The sequence below is a fragment of the Zea mays genome, chromosome 5 (assembly GCF_902167145.1).
Source record: "Zea mays cultivar B73 chromosome 5, Zm-B73-REFERENCE-NAM-5.0, whole genome shotgun sequence".
In the NCBI taxonomy this organism is placed as follows: Eukaryota; Viridiplantae; Streptophyta; class Magnoliopsida; order Poales; family Poaceae; genus Zea; species Zea mays.
Window position 1 is genome coordinate 5,323,476 of NC_050100.1, and position 15,417 is coordinate 5,338,892.

The following is a 15,417-nucleotide window of genomic DNA, read 5'->3' on the forward strand; positions in this document are numbered from 1 at the left end:
ATATGAATACTGTATTAATTCTATTAAGTTTTGGACTAGTATATCGCCATCTCAGAGGGCCAGGATATCACAATCCACCCCCTTAGAAAACTGGCGTCATCGTCGGTCAACCCCAATCCAGGAACCTCCCATCTTAGTCACGTCTGTGTGTCTAGTGTCGTCATGCTATGTCATGTGACCACTCTGGGCCCACATACGCTATGCGTCATATACGCGAACCCCTACCCCACACAGGCCCGTAAAACCGCGAGGGTCGACTCTGATACCACTTGTAACACCCCGTCCAATCCTGGACCGGCGGTATTTACTCCTGATAGCTCGCTAGGATTATATATTGTCTCTACAGACCAACAGTGTCTTTGTGTGCACTTTGTCCTCACTTATGCACACCCGAGAAAACTTCTCGGTCAATCACCCGTTCTAAATCTCTCCAAACCAAACACACTTAACTTAGAGTTTCTTTCGAGATATGTTTCCAAAAAAAATTCACCTTATTAATATAAATACTTTATTAATTATATTAAACCTTAGAGCGTGATATCAAATCTTAGTGACAGGATATCACACTAGTTCCCTCTCCAATCACGAATTCACGATTCACGCCGCACGCCCCGACGCCCCGACGCCCGCAGCCCCGCATCCGCACTTCCGCAGGCCGCAGCGCACAGGAGTCCCGATCTCGACTCCCGACTCGAACTCGACGACTCCCAGTCCCAGTTCCTCTCGTCCGCAACCGCAAAATCCAAGACCCTGGCCGCCGGAGCCGAACTGGCCCGCGCCTCGGGCCCTGCCCGATTTGTGTGCTTTGCGGCCTGTGGGCATGCTAGCCAGCCGGCGGCGGCACCGGAGTCCATAGCAGCAACCACGCGGCTACGAGCTACGACGGGCTGGCTAAGGCGCAGGTTGAGCGCTGAAGGCTACCCAGCTGTGGTCTCACGCGGGTGGCCGGTGAGAGCAGCCAAGCGGCAGGTACATCTCCCCTCTGCCGCTCCACCCTCCGAGGCGGCCCTCCCTCTCAATCCCTCCAGCATCTGGTATCTCTCTATTATCTGTAGAATCATAAATCTAAAAATTATAGATTATTCACAATTAAAAGTAGAAGTGTACTATGTAATGTTATTAACAATTTTATGTGAAACATGCGGCTTAATCGTCGTATCAATTAGTTTTTTTTTAAAAAAAAATTGTAGCTACTTTCCGTCGCTGGCTAGAGTCCTACTCTTTGTCAAATTCTAGGTGCGCTGGACGCTGGACGAACCCTACCACGCGCACCGTCACGTTGTGGTCTGTCTCTCCCTCTACCTCCATTCCCCCGCGATCTCGGTTTCTGTTCAATTTTCGCGCTCCCTTCCCCTCGCATATGACACTCTGTGACATTGCAGAATTGAATCACTCTCTGTTGATGGGCAGCCTGAGCGCTCCGCCAGTGCTGTCGCCGCTCGTTTCTGGGCTCATCTTTTCATCTGACAGAGTCCTCAAATCTAGAGGTGCACGCTTGTTGGTTTATTATATTTTTTGATGTTGCTGCTCCTGCCAGCCACGACGAGTTCCTAAGGTTTGTTGGTCTCTGTTTCATAGAATCTAGCATTGCTTCCTGATTTTCAGGGTTAACTACCAGTAGCGTGATGAAGTCATGTAGGCTATCCGAGCTCAGCAATGCTGAGGTTAGCAGCCTCAAGGCTCGTCCTCGCATCGATTCCTCGTCCATGTCCATATTTGGCACGGTGAGATGACAGATGACACCAGGATTACTCATGGTGTTGAAGTCCAGTATGTTTTCATTTCATAGTTTAATAATCATGGGATTCTGTTCTGTGCAATTAGGTGAATCCAATTGTTGAGGGTGTCTGTGTCAGAGGTGATGCAGCAGATAAGCAGTAAGTGTTACTGTTATGGATGGCCTTTTCTTGGATGACTGGGAGATTGTGCTTACTTTTTTGGGTTTGGTCTTTCAGCTACACAAAAGTTTGCTTTCTCTGTGTTGCACTATGTCCTTAAATGGTACCCAAAAAAAATCCTCTTATTTATTGTCCCAAGCAAGTTGGTGTAACTACCAGGGGTGGAGCTTTGTTTAGACCAAATTGGGCCATGGCCCCCTTTAACCTTGAAATTTTATTAAAATAACACTTAATTCCACCACTTACGTGCTGATGAATTTTTAATCTAGCCCCCCCCCCTAATTAGTGCCTGAAGTTTGATGGCCCCCTCTCAATTTCGAGTTCAAACCCTGCCACTGGTAGCTACTACATGCTTAAAACAGTTTTAAATAAAGAAAATGAAAATAGTTGAATCAACCTATTTCTAAACAATATATGCTTTGGGGCATCCAATTTTGACCATAGGGATAAAAAGCATTGATGCATTGTTTTTCTTATTTGCAACAACTACAACATTTAATCAAACCATTAATGTCTAGAATTTGTTTTGGAGGATATCTAAAGCATGGAAGCACAACTCAAGGTCTAGTGATATTATTTTAACATTGCCAATTAAATATTCTTTATATGCATTAGTGTTAACAAAGTATCAGTTTAGTTTTGACCAATTGTTTCCTACTCTTAGTTTATTATCAATTCATCAGCTTGTTAGCTTAAGCACCAAAGGTTTATCAAATTAGCTTGAGGCAAGAATATATGGTTCCCTTTTTCTATTACATTCTTGTGGTGAACTATTTCTCTGCCCCTGAGAAGTACAATGGTTTGATACCTCTACTTTATTCTAGGTACCAGGTGAAAAACTGCAGATGGAGGCCAACTTTTGCCTTGGAGACTGATGGGCCATCTAACACTGATGGCCAAGACTTTGATGAGGACAGTGGTTTTCTTGGTAGGACTAGACTGGGAAGACTCATCCAAGCTGCTGCAAGGGAGCTACTTGACAAGCTGAACTCTGCGAGAACCAATTCGCCAACAAAGATATTCCTTGTCCTCCTTGGTTTTTACACAGCCAATGCCTTGGCAACAATACTAGGGCAGACCGGTGACTGGGATGTTCTTGTTGCTGGTGTTGTAGTGGCTGCCATTGAGGGAATTGGCATGCTCATGTACAGAAAACCAATTGCCAGGCCTCCTGGTAGGTTCCAATCTTTGATTTCAATGGTGAACTACTGGAAAGCCGGTGTATGCCTGGGCCTTTTTGTGGATGCCTTCAAGCTGGGTAGCTGAGTTTATACAATCATCTGCTGCTATCTGCCTATGGTAATTTTTTGGGTATATTGGGATCACAATAACGCCATGATATGGTTCCATGATGGCCATTGCTCGTTGCTCGAATTCTAATAGCTGCATTTGGCTCTAATTCTGGGAGCATTGGCTGCTGAGGTATCAGATTTCTTCAAAGTTAATGAAGATGTTTGGAGCAGATATTATTCTGAGGTGACTATTCATTTTTCCATAATCGAAGGCCATGTTTGTCAACCATTGTTTGGCCCGTAAACTGTAGATATGCTGTAGTTTTTCCACCTCCATGTCATTTAGCCCTAATATGCATTTATGCGTACTGAGAGAAGTAAAAAAAAAAAAAGATGTGCTGCTTTAAGGGCATGTTTGGGAGCAAGGGGATATTGAATAGCAATGGGATTTTAGCCCCTTCAATCCCCTTGCTCCTTAGATAGGATGTATTTCTTCTACGGATATATGGTACTTGTACGTGCGTGTCAGCATGTGATGAGTTGAATACTTCTTTCATCCAGGATTATTCTATATCTTGCACTATATGTCATTGTTACCAAAAATGTTTTCTCTCTGTATACTCCTTTTAATTGTGCAAGTGCCAGTGGTATTTTCGGTGGATTAACTGTTACTAAAAATGTTTTCACTCTGTATACTCTTTTTAGCCGTGTAAGTGTTGAAGTCATTGGATTGTGTGAAGTTGTTTTACTTCTCTTAAACATACCACTCGTTTGTATCTAGATGTATCGAATAAAGTGGATCTTGTTTCTATCTTTGATGATGTAGATTTTCTTTGCAAGGCTTAACGAAACCATGGACCAGTTGAGATCTATACTTTAACTTATGTTGCCTTGTTTCTGCATGATTGTATCTTTGAATTCATGTCTAAAATTGAATCTTACGGTCATACTTTCTAGTGGCATGTTAAAAAATAGGTATTATGTGCCACAAATTTTATTTTAAGTTTACTTAGAAGGTTCAACCAACTTCGTTATAGTCAACCATATGAAAAAGAAAACTCGACCTGCAGGTTCCAGACATTATGTTAAGGAGACTTTTTCATGTAGGTCGATAAAACTGGAACCCCTACCCTACCCATACAGATTTATGACACTAAAATATTAAATAGATATATTATGAAAGTATATTTTATGATGTATCGAATGATTATAATTTGGTGTCATAAATTTAGTTAAATTTAAAAGCGTTTGACTTGATAAATAATTTTAAGAATTGATTCTACTCATGGATGGCAAAACTAAGGCTTTTGTTCGGTTATTTTTGTACCATATAGATTAGATATTAAAAAATAGATAGAAATTTAACTTGCTAGGAATTTAAGCTCACTCAATCTAGTCAATCCATGTGAATTAACGGCAAAGGTCAGGGTATCCATGTCGGCAAGAATTTCTGGACGGCACGATTTTGAATCTATGTTGCTTGTGTGGTGCTGCAACAGTTGACGAGTGGTAAAAAAAATAGAGAACCTGGCAGCTTGGACCTGCCAGGATTCTAGTTTTTGACGTATTCTCTTGCTTTGGTACATGTAGATCTGCAAGCAAATGTTTTTTATTTCATTGAACTTCAATAAGTGCAGGTTACGTTCTGTTTGTACTTTATTGAACTTCATTATACTATTTTCTTTTGGTAAAGTTGTTCGCATCAAGTGCATGGTGCATTCTTTTTAGTTTTTTAACGGTTCTACAGTCAGCTTGCTCTTCAGTGCGTTTAGTTTTTAGCTGTGTTTCCATTCCTCCAACTGTGTTTCCATTCTTCCTTTGTTGACCATTTTGATTTCGTTGACAACTAATTTCCTTTGGGTGAAATGATCTGCATGAAGTTGAGATTTCGCTTTCTTTTGTTTATGAACGGACCAAGATTCCAACACGCCACTATTTTTCTTCTCTGGTTTAGTAACGAGGAAATCCCTTTTTACGACCCTAATTTTAGGGTTTAGGGGTTTAACTGATATTTTGAAAAAAAAAGTTGTTCCTCTCTAATCCCAACTCTTCCATCTACTCTTTGATTGTTCTGCTCCAGACTATGGTGTGTAAATTTGCCGCATCACTTTTTTTTTGTTCTGGAAAGCTCTAAAAATAAGGAAATTATTTGCATCGTTTTTTTGAATAAATATAGCATCTTGCACGGTTGCTTTTTGCAGAAAGAAAAGTAACCCAATTCGGTTGTGTCCAAATTAGTTTCAATTTGATACCTTCTCGAGTTTTGCTACTTGTTTTTATCGTTTGTGTTTACTAGGCCTCAACATTGAGTCACTCACTCACTTGCCCTCATCGTCGTCTCCATGACACCCCACGAACTTAACCTATTAAATTCATCGACCCTTCACGAGCTCAAATTTAAATTGGTCGATCCCCACAAACTTAACTTAGTAAGATTATCGAAATACATTATCGGTTATGTTCGCTGGTAATCAGACGAACTTAGCTTAACTTAACTTATTAAGTTTATCGAAATACAAAATCGGTTATGTTCGCTAGTAAACCGATGAACTTAGCTTAAGTTTACCGGCTTATATGGTTAAGTTCGACGATTTTTTTATCCACGTTCTTTCACCAGTTTCTTGTGTGGGCTGCAACCAAATTGTCTGGGTTTCAAAATTCGTTCCTAACTCCGGCGACCCGCTCCGGTGTTGGTCCGAACACAGAGCACTCTCGACTCGAGTTGCCCAACTCGATCGAGGTCGCGGCAGGCAGATTGAAATAATCCCAGGGCCGTCTCTCGTTTCCATGGGTTGGTTCAAGCTCCGTAGCCTCCCTCGTCCCTGCAGAGGAGGCTCTTCCACTCCACGGCTTAGCTTTGATGCCATCGTGCTCATGCAGACACTGCCACCATTTGCAGTGCTGCAGGAGCAGGACACATAGGGCCCGTCTCTCGTTTCCATGAGATGATGTTGCAATAGGTTATAATATGCCATACCAAGCCTTAATCTACTTTAAATAAATTAAATTTATTTAATAGACACTAATTACATATTAATCTGTCATTAGAAAAGACTATTGGTTGCACCGGCATAGCCTGGCTATGGAGAAACGACTAATTCCTACGTATCTCGGGAGTCAGGCCCAAGAGGAACCTTTGGGCGTGTTTGTGACCCTGTCTCTGACCAGCTCGGCCCGTTCAATTGGTCCAGGCTGAGGCTAGCCTGTCCCGACTACTGCAACTCACTTTATTTGCGCACTTGTACCATATAAGTCTAGCTCAGACGAGCTCGTGTTTGTCACCCAATATGCAGCCAGGCTAGAAGACCAAAACTACCTAAATATGGAATCCTTGCGCCACGAGCAGCCAGGCTCCCAGAAAACGGACCTTGAGCTCGTTTCTGTGGAGCCAGGCTGAGAGACTCAATTTGCACGCGCATAGCCTGGCTCCCGAGCCAGCCAGGCGACGCAAACACAGGAGGTGCAGCCCGGGAGCGCAGCCAGGCTGCTGGGCCAAGGCGGCAAACACGCCCTTTGTATCCCACGAGCCTGAAGAGGCAACCAAATAAAAAAAGCTGTATTTTATGAGCTTGGCCACACCATATGCAGGCAACCAAACGCACCCAGAGCGAGCGCGCAGCAGGGCTATGCGTACGTATCGATGTTGTATGCGCATTGATCGGATCACATTTCCGTTAGTGCATTGCATGATAGCAGCAGAAGCTGCCCCGGAAGGATTGGAGATAGCGATTGACCAATTTGTAAGCAGAGCTACGAGGCCTGCTGCCTGCCGGAGGACCAGACCGTATCTATCAGCCTGAGACGGATGGCTGTGGATTTGTGACACCGTTGCTGTTAGCCGTTTATACGATATGTAAACACAAAGCGCTCGTTCCAACATCGCGGGGATGTAGTTCAGATGGTAGAACGCTCGCTTAGCATGCGAGAGGTACGGGGATCGATACCCCGCATCTCCAGTTTTTTATTTCTTTTTGCTACTGTATCTATTTGCCCCCTGCTTCTTCCTCTATGGCTGTATTGCACAGCGGGATATGTTCCCGTAACGAAGTGTGCCCACTGCCCATGCGTAATTCATTTCAGAAAACTGAATGTTGCCGATCGAGAGCATCCCAAGAGTTGATGTGCACCGATTCTGTACTCTTCTAAACAAAGTAGTTTAAACTTAGGTGATATCGATAGATGTTGCACGCGTCCGACATGTAGGAGCAGTCAAAACGATGCGATCATTCAGAAAAAAAAAAATCGAAATTCAGGTCACCACGATCCAACCAAACTGCTCTCGAGCCGTGCTATAAAACTCGCATTGCTCGCTCTCGTGCGTCTCTCTCGTGCTCACCAGCCATTTAGCAAAGAAAGCCACCAAGAAGCGGCCATGGAGCAGAAGCCGTCGTCCCTCGTGCTCATCGGCCTCCTCGCCACGCTCTGCGCCGGCCCGGGTCACGCCCTGGCCCTGCGCCTTCTGAACGGCGGCCTGGAGTTCTCCTTCGGCTCCAAGGCGGCCACGGCAGGCACGGAGACCGAGCCGCTGGACCCGTCTCTGGGCGACGACTACGAAAACGAGATCAGCCACGTGGAGTTCGAGCCGGAGCTCGGCAGCGCGGCGCCGTACGCCGCGGCCGCAGCGGGGCCGGCCACGGGGCCTGTGAGGGCCCGGAACACCGCGGCCGGGCGCCACAGCATGAAATGGTGGCTGCCGCCGTCGACCATGCCGTCGTTTCCGCTGCTCCCGAACCCCGTCGGCATGCCCGGGCCCGGCATCCCGGGGCTCCCGCTGCCCGGCATGCCGTTCCACCCCATCGGCGGTTGGGGGGCGCCCGCACCTCCTACCACAGAGACCACGAGCACGAACGTCAACGACCCCAACGCGAGCGGAGGCGGCGTTAACTGACCTGCTTGCGTATACTGATTACTGAGACGGTGCTAGAGCTCACAGTTCATTTTTTTTTTGTTCAGCTCTTACAACTATTTATTCACTAGTACTAGTATCCGTGTCATCGCGTGAATGGAAGCATGAAAACGTAATCGTATTTTGCTCCAATACATGTAAAATGCGCACAGGCTTTTAAGGGTCGGTTTAGAACATAAAAATGTGGAAATGGTTAAAAAAAAGAGTGAAAAACAACATGATTCTAACCCAACCCCTCGAACTGTCTCTCATTCCAAGTTCGAATCATGAATTTTCTCCATCGAAGAACATGTGTCCGTATTCTATAGGATAAGACCAACTCCAGCAGACTCTCTCTCCGTATCCGTATTTAGCACGGGCCAACAGTTTCTCTCTCCTCTCCGTATCTGTCCCCGTTTCCAGCAGACTCCGTATTTGCACTCTGCATGCAGTCTATGACAGCTGGGGCCCGCGAGCAGGAGGTGGCGCATGCAGTCTTGTGTGGAGAGGAGAGAGAAACCGTGGAAAAGGGGAGTGCAGGTACACGACGTTTGTTTTGCGGAGACAGATGCGGAGGCTGCTGTAGAGCGAAATAGTGACTCAGAGCGTGTATAATGCGGATGCGGAGTGGGATGGAGAGTGTTGCTGGAGTTGGTCTAAGGACTCAAATCGCTTATCAGCTCTCTTAATCTTCTCTGATTAAGCCCTATCAACCAATATATTAGGGAGAATTTTCCGCTGCTGCCCCTCAATACGTGAGCCTTTCAGACTTTATCCCTCAGTACGTGAGTCATTCGGCTGCTACCCCAAATACGTTTTTTCCCTTCAAAATTTACCCTTTCCAGTTTTCTTAAGTACTTTTGCTGTTTTCTTTTTTTCCCTCTGACCTCAAATTACCAAATTACCCTTCATGACCTGAACGAAGTCTCAGCATTATTTTTCCGTCTTCTCTTAAGTTCTCGTGTTCTGTCTCTATCCATTTGTTTACTCCCGATCCCCATCAGCCATGGCGATAAAGTGAGGGTTCCAGGCGGCCGCCGCTTCAGGGAGGGCTCGCGGCGGAGACAGGCTCGGCGCTCGCGCGGTCGGCAGGAGCTCGCAGCGGGCAAGGGCTGGCTCTCGGGCAGGAGGTGCTCGCAGCACGGTGCTGGCAGGGGTGGCTCGTGGCGCAGGCAAGGAGAAGCTCACGACAGGGGCGGCTAAGACTTCGGTGCGGGCACAGTTGCAGGTTGCAGCAGCCACTCGTTGAAGATGTTTCCCTCTGACGTCGAGTAAGACTAATTTTGACTCTAATTTCTCTTATTTGGATTATTGTAGAAGCACCCAGAGAACAAATGAGATAGGGTAAATTCACTTAGCAAGAAATCTAATACTTTTTTTGGTTTGTTGGAATTTAGTAGGATTAACTCTGATGTCACATATACAGTATGTGTTCAGTTTGGTCAATTCATTGCTAAATTTGATGACGGTAGTTGTGTTCTTGTGCCACACAAATACGATGAATGGGTTGTGGATTATCAGCGATGCTCACTAGCAAGCTTGCAAAAGGACTTTGCTGCCAGGGTGAACTGGGGCAGCAACCAAGAGGTAGAGGTGTCAGTATTTGACAAGAGCATCAATCTAGAAACAAGGCTGGAGAATGATTCCGTATTGCGTGCATTTTTCGACAGGTGTGTTGATAGGAGGTTGTACTTGTTTGCTGATGTGGTAGATAAATCGGCTCAGGTGATTAGTAATTCTGGTCTCACAGTTGTTAGTCACAGTGGTGTGGAAAGTGCAGCATATGCATGTTCAAATAGTCAACTAGAAAGCGCATCTAATGTGATATCTCCAAATGTTGATGTACCTTTTGTTGATTGGGATGCTCTTGAGATTGTTCCTATTACAGAAGAGCTGGTTGGTTCTATAGTTCCCGTTGTTGATGAAGACAATTTTTATGAACACATTGGTCTTCGAGCCGAGGATGAGAGAGTAGAGAAAGGCAAAGATAGACTACCAGATGAAGTTGCATGTGAAGGTGCACTTGATGTTGAAGGTGCAGCCATACCTTGTACTGATACAATACCGGGTGAGGATGCTATCTTTTATGATAAGGAGGACCCTCCAATGACTGTTGGCAGCACATATGCAAGCATGAATGAGTTCAGATCAGCAGTAAGACAACATGCTATAAAGGGTCAGTTTGAGGTGTGGACAAGGAAATCTGATACATGTAGGTTTAGGGGTTATTGCATAGCTAAGGGTTGCCCATGGTTTATTGTGGCAAGATTAATGCATGATGAGAAGTCTGTTAGGGTACTAACCACTAACTTTTAACTTTCAACATTTTATAATTTTTTTAATTTCATGTTACTAACCAATGTCCTTACATGTTGCAGGTTACTATGAACAATTTTGATCACTTATGTGCTTCTACCGGTAGAGTGAAGACCAGAATGACAACATACCGTTGGATAGCAGAGAAGTCAATCCCATTTTTGAAGAAGGATCCAAATATGGGCGCAAAAAAGTTACAAGAGGAGCTAGAGGATAAATATAATGTGAAGCTAGGATACTCAACAGTGTGGGCTGGTAGACAGAAGGCGGTGGAACAAATATTTGGAACATGGGAAGAAAGTTTTGCAGATTTGTATAGGTTCAAGGCAGAGATTGACGCAAAAATGCCTGGAAGTGTTGTCGATTTAGAGGTGCAGGAGGAAGAGGATGGTGTGTATTTTCGCAGATTCTTTTGTTGTTTCAAACCAAGCATTGATGGTTTTCTGAACGGTTGCAGACCGTTTTTGAGCGTAGACTCCACAGCGCTCAATGGCAGATGGAATGGGCAGTTTTCTGAAAAGGTAAAACCGCATTGCAATTTATCAGTTTGATAATTTTTGTACAATGGAGAGACCACATTATTTTTCATGTGCAGGAAGAGTCACGCCAAACAAGGGCGACCATTAGGATCAGCAAGTACTTGCACGCCCAAAAGGCAAAAAGTTGTGCAAAACGAGTCAACTAATATTAGTCCGGGGCCTGTTACAAGAAGGTAAAAAAATATTTCAATCTCAAGGCAACCATTTACATTATTTGACATATTGTCCTCTTATTGAAGCCAATCGGCGTTATCAACGATTGGTGAAGGCTCAAGCCAGGAAATGGCCACACCCAAAAGGCAACAAGTTGTGACAAATCAATCAACTAATATTAGTCCTGTCCCTGTCACAAGGAGGTAAGAAATATTATTCCAATCTTAAGGCTACACAATTATATTATTTGACATATTGTCCGCATATTGAAGGCAATTGGCATTATCAATGCTCGATGAAAGCACAAGTCAGGAATTGGCCACACCTTCGAGGGCAACCAAATCCCCTTCCAAGCCTACATCAAGGATTGCAAGGAAGATCACTCCAAGAAAATTCAAAAAGTGAATGTTTTTGTGTCTACAAAACTATGATATTGGATGCTTTTGTAATCTTAATTAATTAGAACGGAGGCATTTGGATGATATTTTGGCATATGTATGGATTGTTGACATTAAACTTGTTATTGTGCTTGCTGTTATGCTTCTGTATGGGATTATTGACATTTGGATGACATTTGGGCTTAATATTTAAATCAAACTTGCTATTATGCTTGAACGTGGTGCACATGTGTGCACGTTGCTACAATTTTTTAATGCATGAGTTTGTATTTTCTACCATACCTATTCTTCTTTTTTTACATTTTTTATTCGTAATGTCTTTTATACTTTGGGCAAACTCTGATTATACTTTGGGCAAACTCTGATGTGGATGAGGAGGACCAAACGGCGCAGCTCTAATGTGCACAAGCAGAAGGGTACTTTGGTCATTTGAGGTCAGAGGGAAAAAAGAAAACAGCAAAAGTACTTAAGAAAGCTGAAAAGGGTAAATTTTGAAGGGAAAAACGTATTTGGGGTAGCAGCCGAATGGCTAACGTACTAAGGGATAAAGTCTGAAAGGCTAACGTATTGAGGGGCAGCAGCTGAAAATTCTCTATATTAGGCCCCGATTCTGATGAGGCCCATATGTCCCGGCACGTAATTACGAGCACCTCCCAGTCCGACCTGTTCGGATACGGAGCCCACGAGGCCACGAACGAAGCCCTAATCATCCGCTCCAAACTCCCCGCACCGGCAGAGATCAGCCGTCCACGAGAGCATCACGGCTAGGGTTTCCGATTTCAACTAGGACCCCTGGATCTATGATTCTATGAACCAGAGGCGAGACGAGTGGCCGCAGCATCAGGACCGTCTCCAACTCGCCAGTACTCAGCCGCCGCAATCAGGGACAGGGAGCTCGAGCGCGCGCCCCACCTGCGCCGACGCGATGCGGGCCAAGGTTCCTCTTCCCTCGCCTCCGCTGCGTTCTTCTTTCCATGATGATGCGATGAAACCGTGTCCTAGGTAGCTTTGCGGAGCTAGTCATTTTCTAGGTTTTCGCCGTGGGCTGTGGGTGGCCAGAGGCGACAATCCCAGCGAGGTGGTGGCGTTGGGCGCCGCATCCGCCTTGGCCGTCTTGCTGGCCGCCGCTGCCCCTGCCGCAGGGGGAAGGACGACACGGAGGAGTCCAGGTACAAGGCCCCGACTGCAGGTCCCTGGTTCAAGCCCAAACGAAACAAAATACTCAAACCAACTCTCGCCGCCGCCGCCGATGACATCGGAGGAGCATCCCTCGTCTACGTCCTCGGACGGCAGCACGACCATCGGCTCCGACGAACATCTTGATTCCCCGCCATCACCTTCGACGTTCTTCGACTCTCCTCCTGAATCCGATGACTCCGCCGCCTCCTCGCTGCTCTCGGACGGCTCTTCAGAGTCCGAGCCCATCATTTTCAAGAAACCCCGCCCACCCGTGCGCTCGTGGCCGGCCTCCGACGAGATCGCGATCCTCGAGACCGTCGCGTCGCACCGGCAGAAGCACGGGCGACTTCCCCTGGCAGACGACCTCGCCGCCGCGGTGCGGGGCCGCCTCAGCGCGGGGGACCGCCTCAGCGCCGCGCAGATCACCAGGCGGCTGTGCGCGCTCCGCAACCGGTACGACAACACTGTTATCCGCCTCAAACGCGGCACGATCCCGGCGAAGGACAGCGACGTCACCATCTACAGGCTCTCCAAGCTCATCTGGGAGGGAACGCGCAGGGGGAGGATAGAGAAGAAGACCCGTGTGCCCGACGCGCGCAATGACCCAAGAGGGTTCGACGATCTGGCCGAGCTGTACCCTTGCCTCTCCGCGGAGGTGGAGGCGATTGGTGCGAGGTGCGGCTACGGGGCGCTGAAGAGGGCATTCGGGCGCATCGGTGACGACACGGCGGCGCGGCTGGAGGCGAAGCTGAAGAGGCAGCGGATGGCGGAGACCAGGGCGAGCGGAAAGCTTGACCGGCTGAGGTCGAGAGTCGCCAAGGCGCTTCAGGGATTTAACAAGTGAAATGGTGATTTCTTCATCTTCTTTCTGTTGCTACATGGGTTGGCGTAGAAAGACACAATAGGATTGGTTCCTTCGCATTGTTTCATGGTTGAAATGTTATCAGATTCTCTGGCAAGTTTGAGGGCACTATCAACTGCAAAGAATTTGAAATGTCAATGGCTGGCATTGAGTTTGTTTTGCACTACCATTGTCTGTGCTAAGAACAGGATTTCAGAAGCAAAATAAATTTTCCCGCTGTGATAAAATTCAAAGTACAGAAGTTATTGGTGATGCATCGTTGGGAAACATTATATTTATGATCATGTTACTCCTGGGAGTACGATATATTCTCAAATTATATTTCGATATTATAAGGTACACTAGCATGACAAGTTCTCTTGTTAGAATAAAACATTTGTTGCTATCAATGGATCCCTGAGTATTCTTGATATGCAGGTAGTAGAGATCATACAACAGTCTAATAGTCTCATAGTTCATTTCTGTTCTATGTACATTTTTTGTATTTCTTATTTCATTTGCAGTTTAGTTTGCTTGTCCATGAATTTTATTTGTAATAACAATGTTCCATTACTCAGGTATAGGGACATTCTGTTGGCTGTCATCGTTTCATGCTACTTCAAGTTGTTTCTTTTCACAATGATGGTATAAAGGTTTTTTATGTATTAATAAGCATACATGCCATTTTACCTTTCTGAATTGAGTATGAATATTTGCAGGTTTGGGAGTTTCCATCATCTGTTATATTCATCGTTGAAATGTTTGTTTTCTAGTCAGTGGGATGCATATATACATTAGTAACAGTCTTGGTAAGTACGGCACGCTTCTTGCATAACATAAATTGAGACATTTATTTGAGTATTCTTAGACCTTTTCTAGGTGTAAGGATGCTTACACATAAAAAACATTCATGGAGCGAGCATAGGCCGTGGATAGCATAAGATAAAACTATGTTAGGGTTCTGTGTAGCGTCAACTGACATATGGTCGTAGTTTTTTCTATTAGTTCTGCCATTTTTTCCTACGAACATATATGCCATGGTTAGATGGAAAGGGCCAGATGTCTTCAGTTCAGTTCTGACGTCAAATGATCAAGTCCGGAATATTGGCATGCACTTTGTATCCTATATAATTATTTGATCGATCTTGGTCTCACTCAGCGTCTACAATCTACATCGACGTCTTCTAGAGTTTTCTGAAATGGTAGTGTACTAGTGTGAAGACATGCCCCATGTTAACCGTGTTGCCTTAATTTTTTCTTCAATTTTTTCTAGATGTATTGATGGCTTCCTTCTGTACTGATTTTGTGACAATTCTATTTCTTTATTTAGGTGTAAGTTCTGTTCAATGTTGTGAGACCTGAGTATACCGTTTCTTTGCAGTTGTTCCGCAGTTTCCAAAAGCCCATTGTTTCGTGGTCTGCTTACTAGCGCATGCAGCAAAATACTTGACCCAGCGATGGATCCTTGGAACGACATGAGCCTACTCGTCCACATCATCCTCGAGCTTCAAGCACGGCCCTAATCTTCGGATGGACTGTTCTGGTGCTTCTAGAGACGTTTAGGTATATTGTGCCCTGATTGATGAGCCTTGCCATTTCCTACCCAGAAAAAAAACCAAATTAGAGTTGCTTAATGATTCAAACAAAGCTGCTTAATCACGCAACTGATTTAATAGTAGGGCTTTATATAACGAGAGGGGAGACCATATGTCTCTACCAAGATACTTTTCGTGTACTCATGTTACAGTGGTTTGGACTTCATGCTCTAACAATATTATAAAGTAAGACCACTGCTTCACCTGTTTTACATCTCCCCTCTCGGGACAAAAGAAATTGGATTCTTGTGTTTTTGCAGATAGGAATTAATTTAGGCTCCCTTTGGAACAAAGGAAAGAATATAGAAAACCTACTGCCCCTTTGGAAAGTAGAAATTTCATAACAGTCGTGTTGAATTGATGATTCAGTTTTTTTTTTGT

General features: G+C 45.1%; 4 protein-coding genes, 1 non-coding gene and 1 pseudogene across 19 annotated transcripts; all 6 read left to right on the forward strand.

Moving 5' to 3' along the window:
* Positions 1-511: 511 nt before the first annotated feature.
* Positions 512-3,795, forward strand: LOC100192115 (Ycf20-like protein). Of its 6 annotated transcripts, none has more exons than XM_008682826.3 (6): positions 512-969; positions 1,191-1,284; positions 1,383-1,487; positions 1,606-1,724; positions 1,825-1,877; positions 2,723-3,795. In XM_008682826.3, the coding sequence occupies exons 3-6, from the start codon at positions 1,403-1,405 to the stop codon at positions 3,162-3,164; spliced, it is 699 nt and encodes a 232-aa protein (XP_008681048.1). In that variant the 5' UTR covers positions 512-969; positions 1,191-1,284; positions 1,383-1,402; the 3' UTR covers positions 3,165-3,795. The 6 variants fall into 6 exon arrangements, with proteins under 6 accessions (XP_008681048.1, XP_035823560.1, XP_023158178.1 ...); XM_035967667.1 differs by having other exon boundaries at positions 1,237-1,284; positions 1,411-1,487; NM_001137538.2 differs by having other exon boundaries at positions 577-969; positions 1,237-1,284; positions 2,723-3,727.
* Positions 3,796-7,013: 3,218 nt separating this feature from the next.
* On the forward strand, positions 7,014-7,086 carry TRNAA-AGC (transfer RNA alanine (anticodon AGC)). Its single transcript has one exon. It is a non-coding gene; the product is annotated as a tRNA-Ala (tRNA).
* Positions 7,087-7,451: 365 nt separating this feature from the next.
* On the forward strand, positions 7,452-8,174 carry LOC100276899 (uncharacterized). The gene has a single exon (NM_001150598.2). It carries the CDS (start codon positions 7,503-7,505, stop codon positions 8,016-8,018), a length of 516 nt encoding a protein of 171 aa, NP_001144070.2. The 5' UTR covers positions 7,452-7,502; the 3' UTR covers positions 8,019-8,174.
* Positions 8,175-8,970: 796 nt separating this feature from the next.
* LOC103625826 (uncharacterized) lies at positions 8,971-11,638 on the forward strand. Of its 8 annotated transcripts, none has more exons than XR_552548.4 (7): positions 8,974-9,286; positions 9,413-9,602; positions 9,686-10,310; positions 10,394-10,852; positions 10,927-11,043; positions 11,110-11,226; positions 11,296-11,638. XR_552548.4 is itself a non-coding variant. In XM_008646226.4 (7 exons), the coding sequence occupies exons 1-4, from the start codon at positions 9,267-9,269 to the stop codon at positions 10,797-10,799; spliced, it is 1,257 nt and encodes a 418-aa protein (XP_008644448.1). In that variant the 5' UTR covers positions 8,974-9,266; the 3' UTR covers positions 10,800-10,852; positions 10,927-11,043; positions 11,110-11,226; positions 11,296-11,638. The 8 variants fall into 8 exon arrangements, 4 of the variants coding, with proteins under 4 accessions (XP_008644446.1, XP_008644448.1, XP_008644447.1 ...); XR_552550.3 differs by having other exon boundaries at positions 9,537-9,602; XM_008646226.4 differs by having other exon boundaries at positions 9,413-10,310; positions 10,394-10,721; positions 10,789-10,852.
* A 407-nt stretch (positions 11,639-12,045) lies between these two features.
* Positions 12,046-13,695, forward strand: LOC100278482 (uncharacterized). Of its 2 annotated transcripts, XM_020553257.2 has the most exons (2): positions 12,049-12,358; positions 12,453-13,695. In XM_020553257.2, exon 2 carries the CDS (start codon positions 12,671-12,673, stop codon positions 13,442-13,444), a length of 774 nt encoding a protein of 257 aa, XP_020408846.1. In that variant the 5' UTR covers positions 12,049-12,358; positions 12,453-12,670; the 3' UTR covers positions 13,445-13,695. The 2 variants fall into 2 exon arrangements, with proteins under 2 accessions (NP_001145219.1, XP_020408846.1); NM_001151747.1 differs by having other exon boundaries at positions 12,046-13,689.
* LOC113218479 (uncharacterized) lies at positions 13,285-15,224 on the forward strand (annotated as a pseudogene). The gene is made up of 4 exons (NR_158671.1): positions 13,285-13,448; positions 14,020-14,086; positions 14,161-14,250; positions 14,823-15,224. The product of NR_158671.1 is annotated as an uncharacterized protein (transcript).
* The last annotated feature ends 193 nt before the right edge of the window (positions 15,225-15,417 follow it).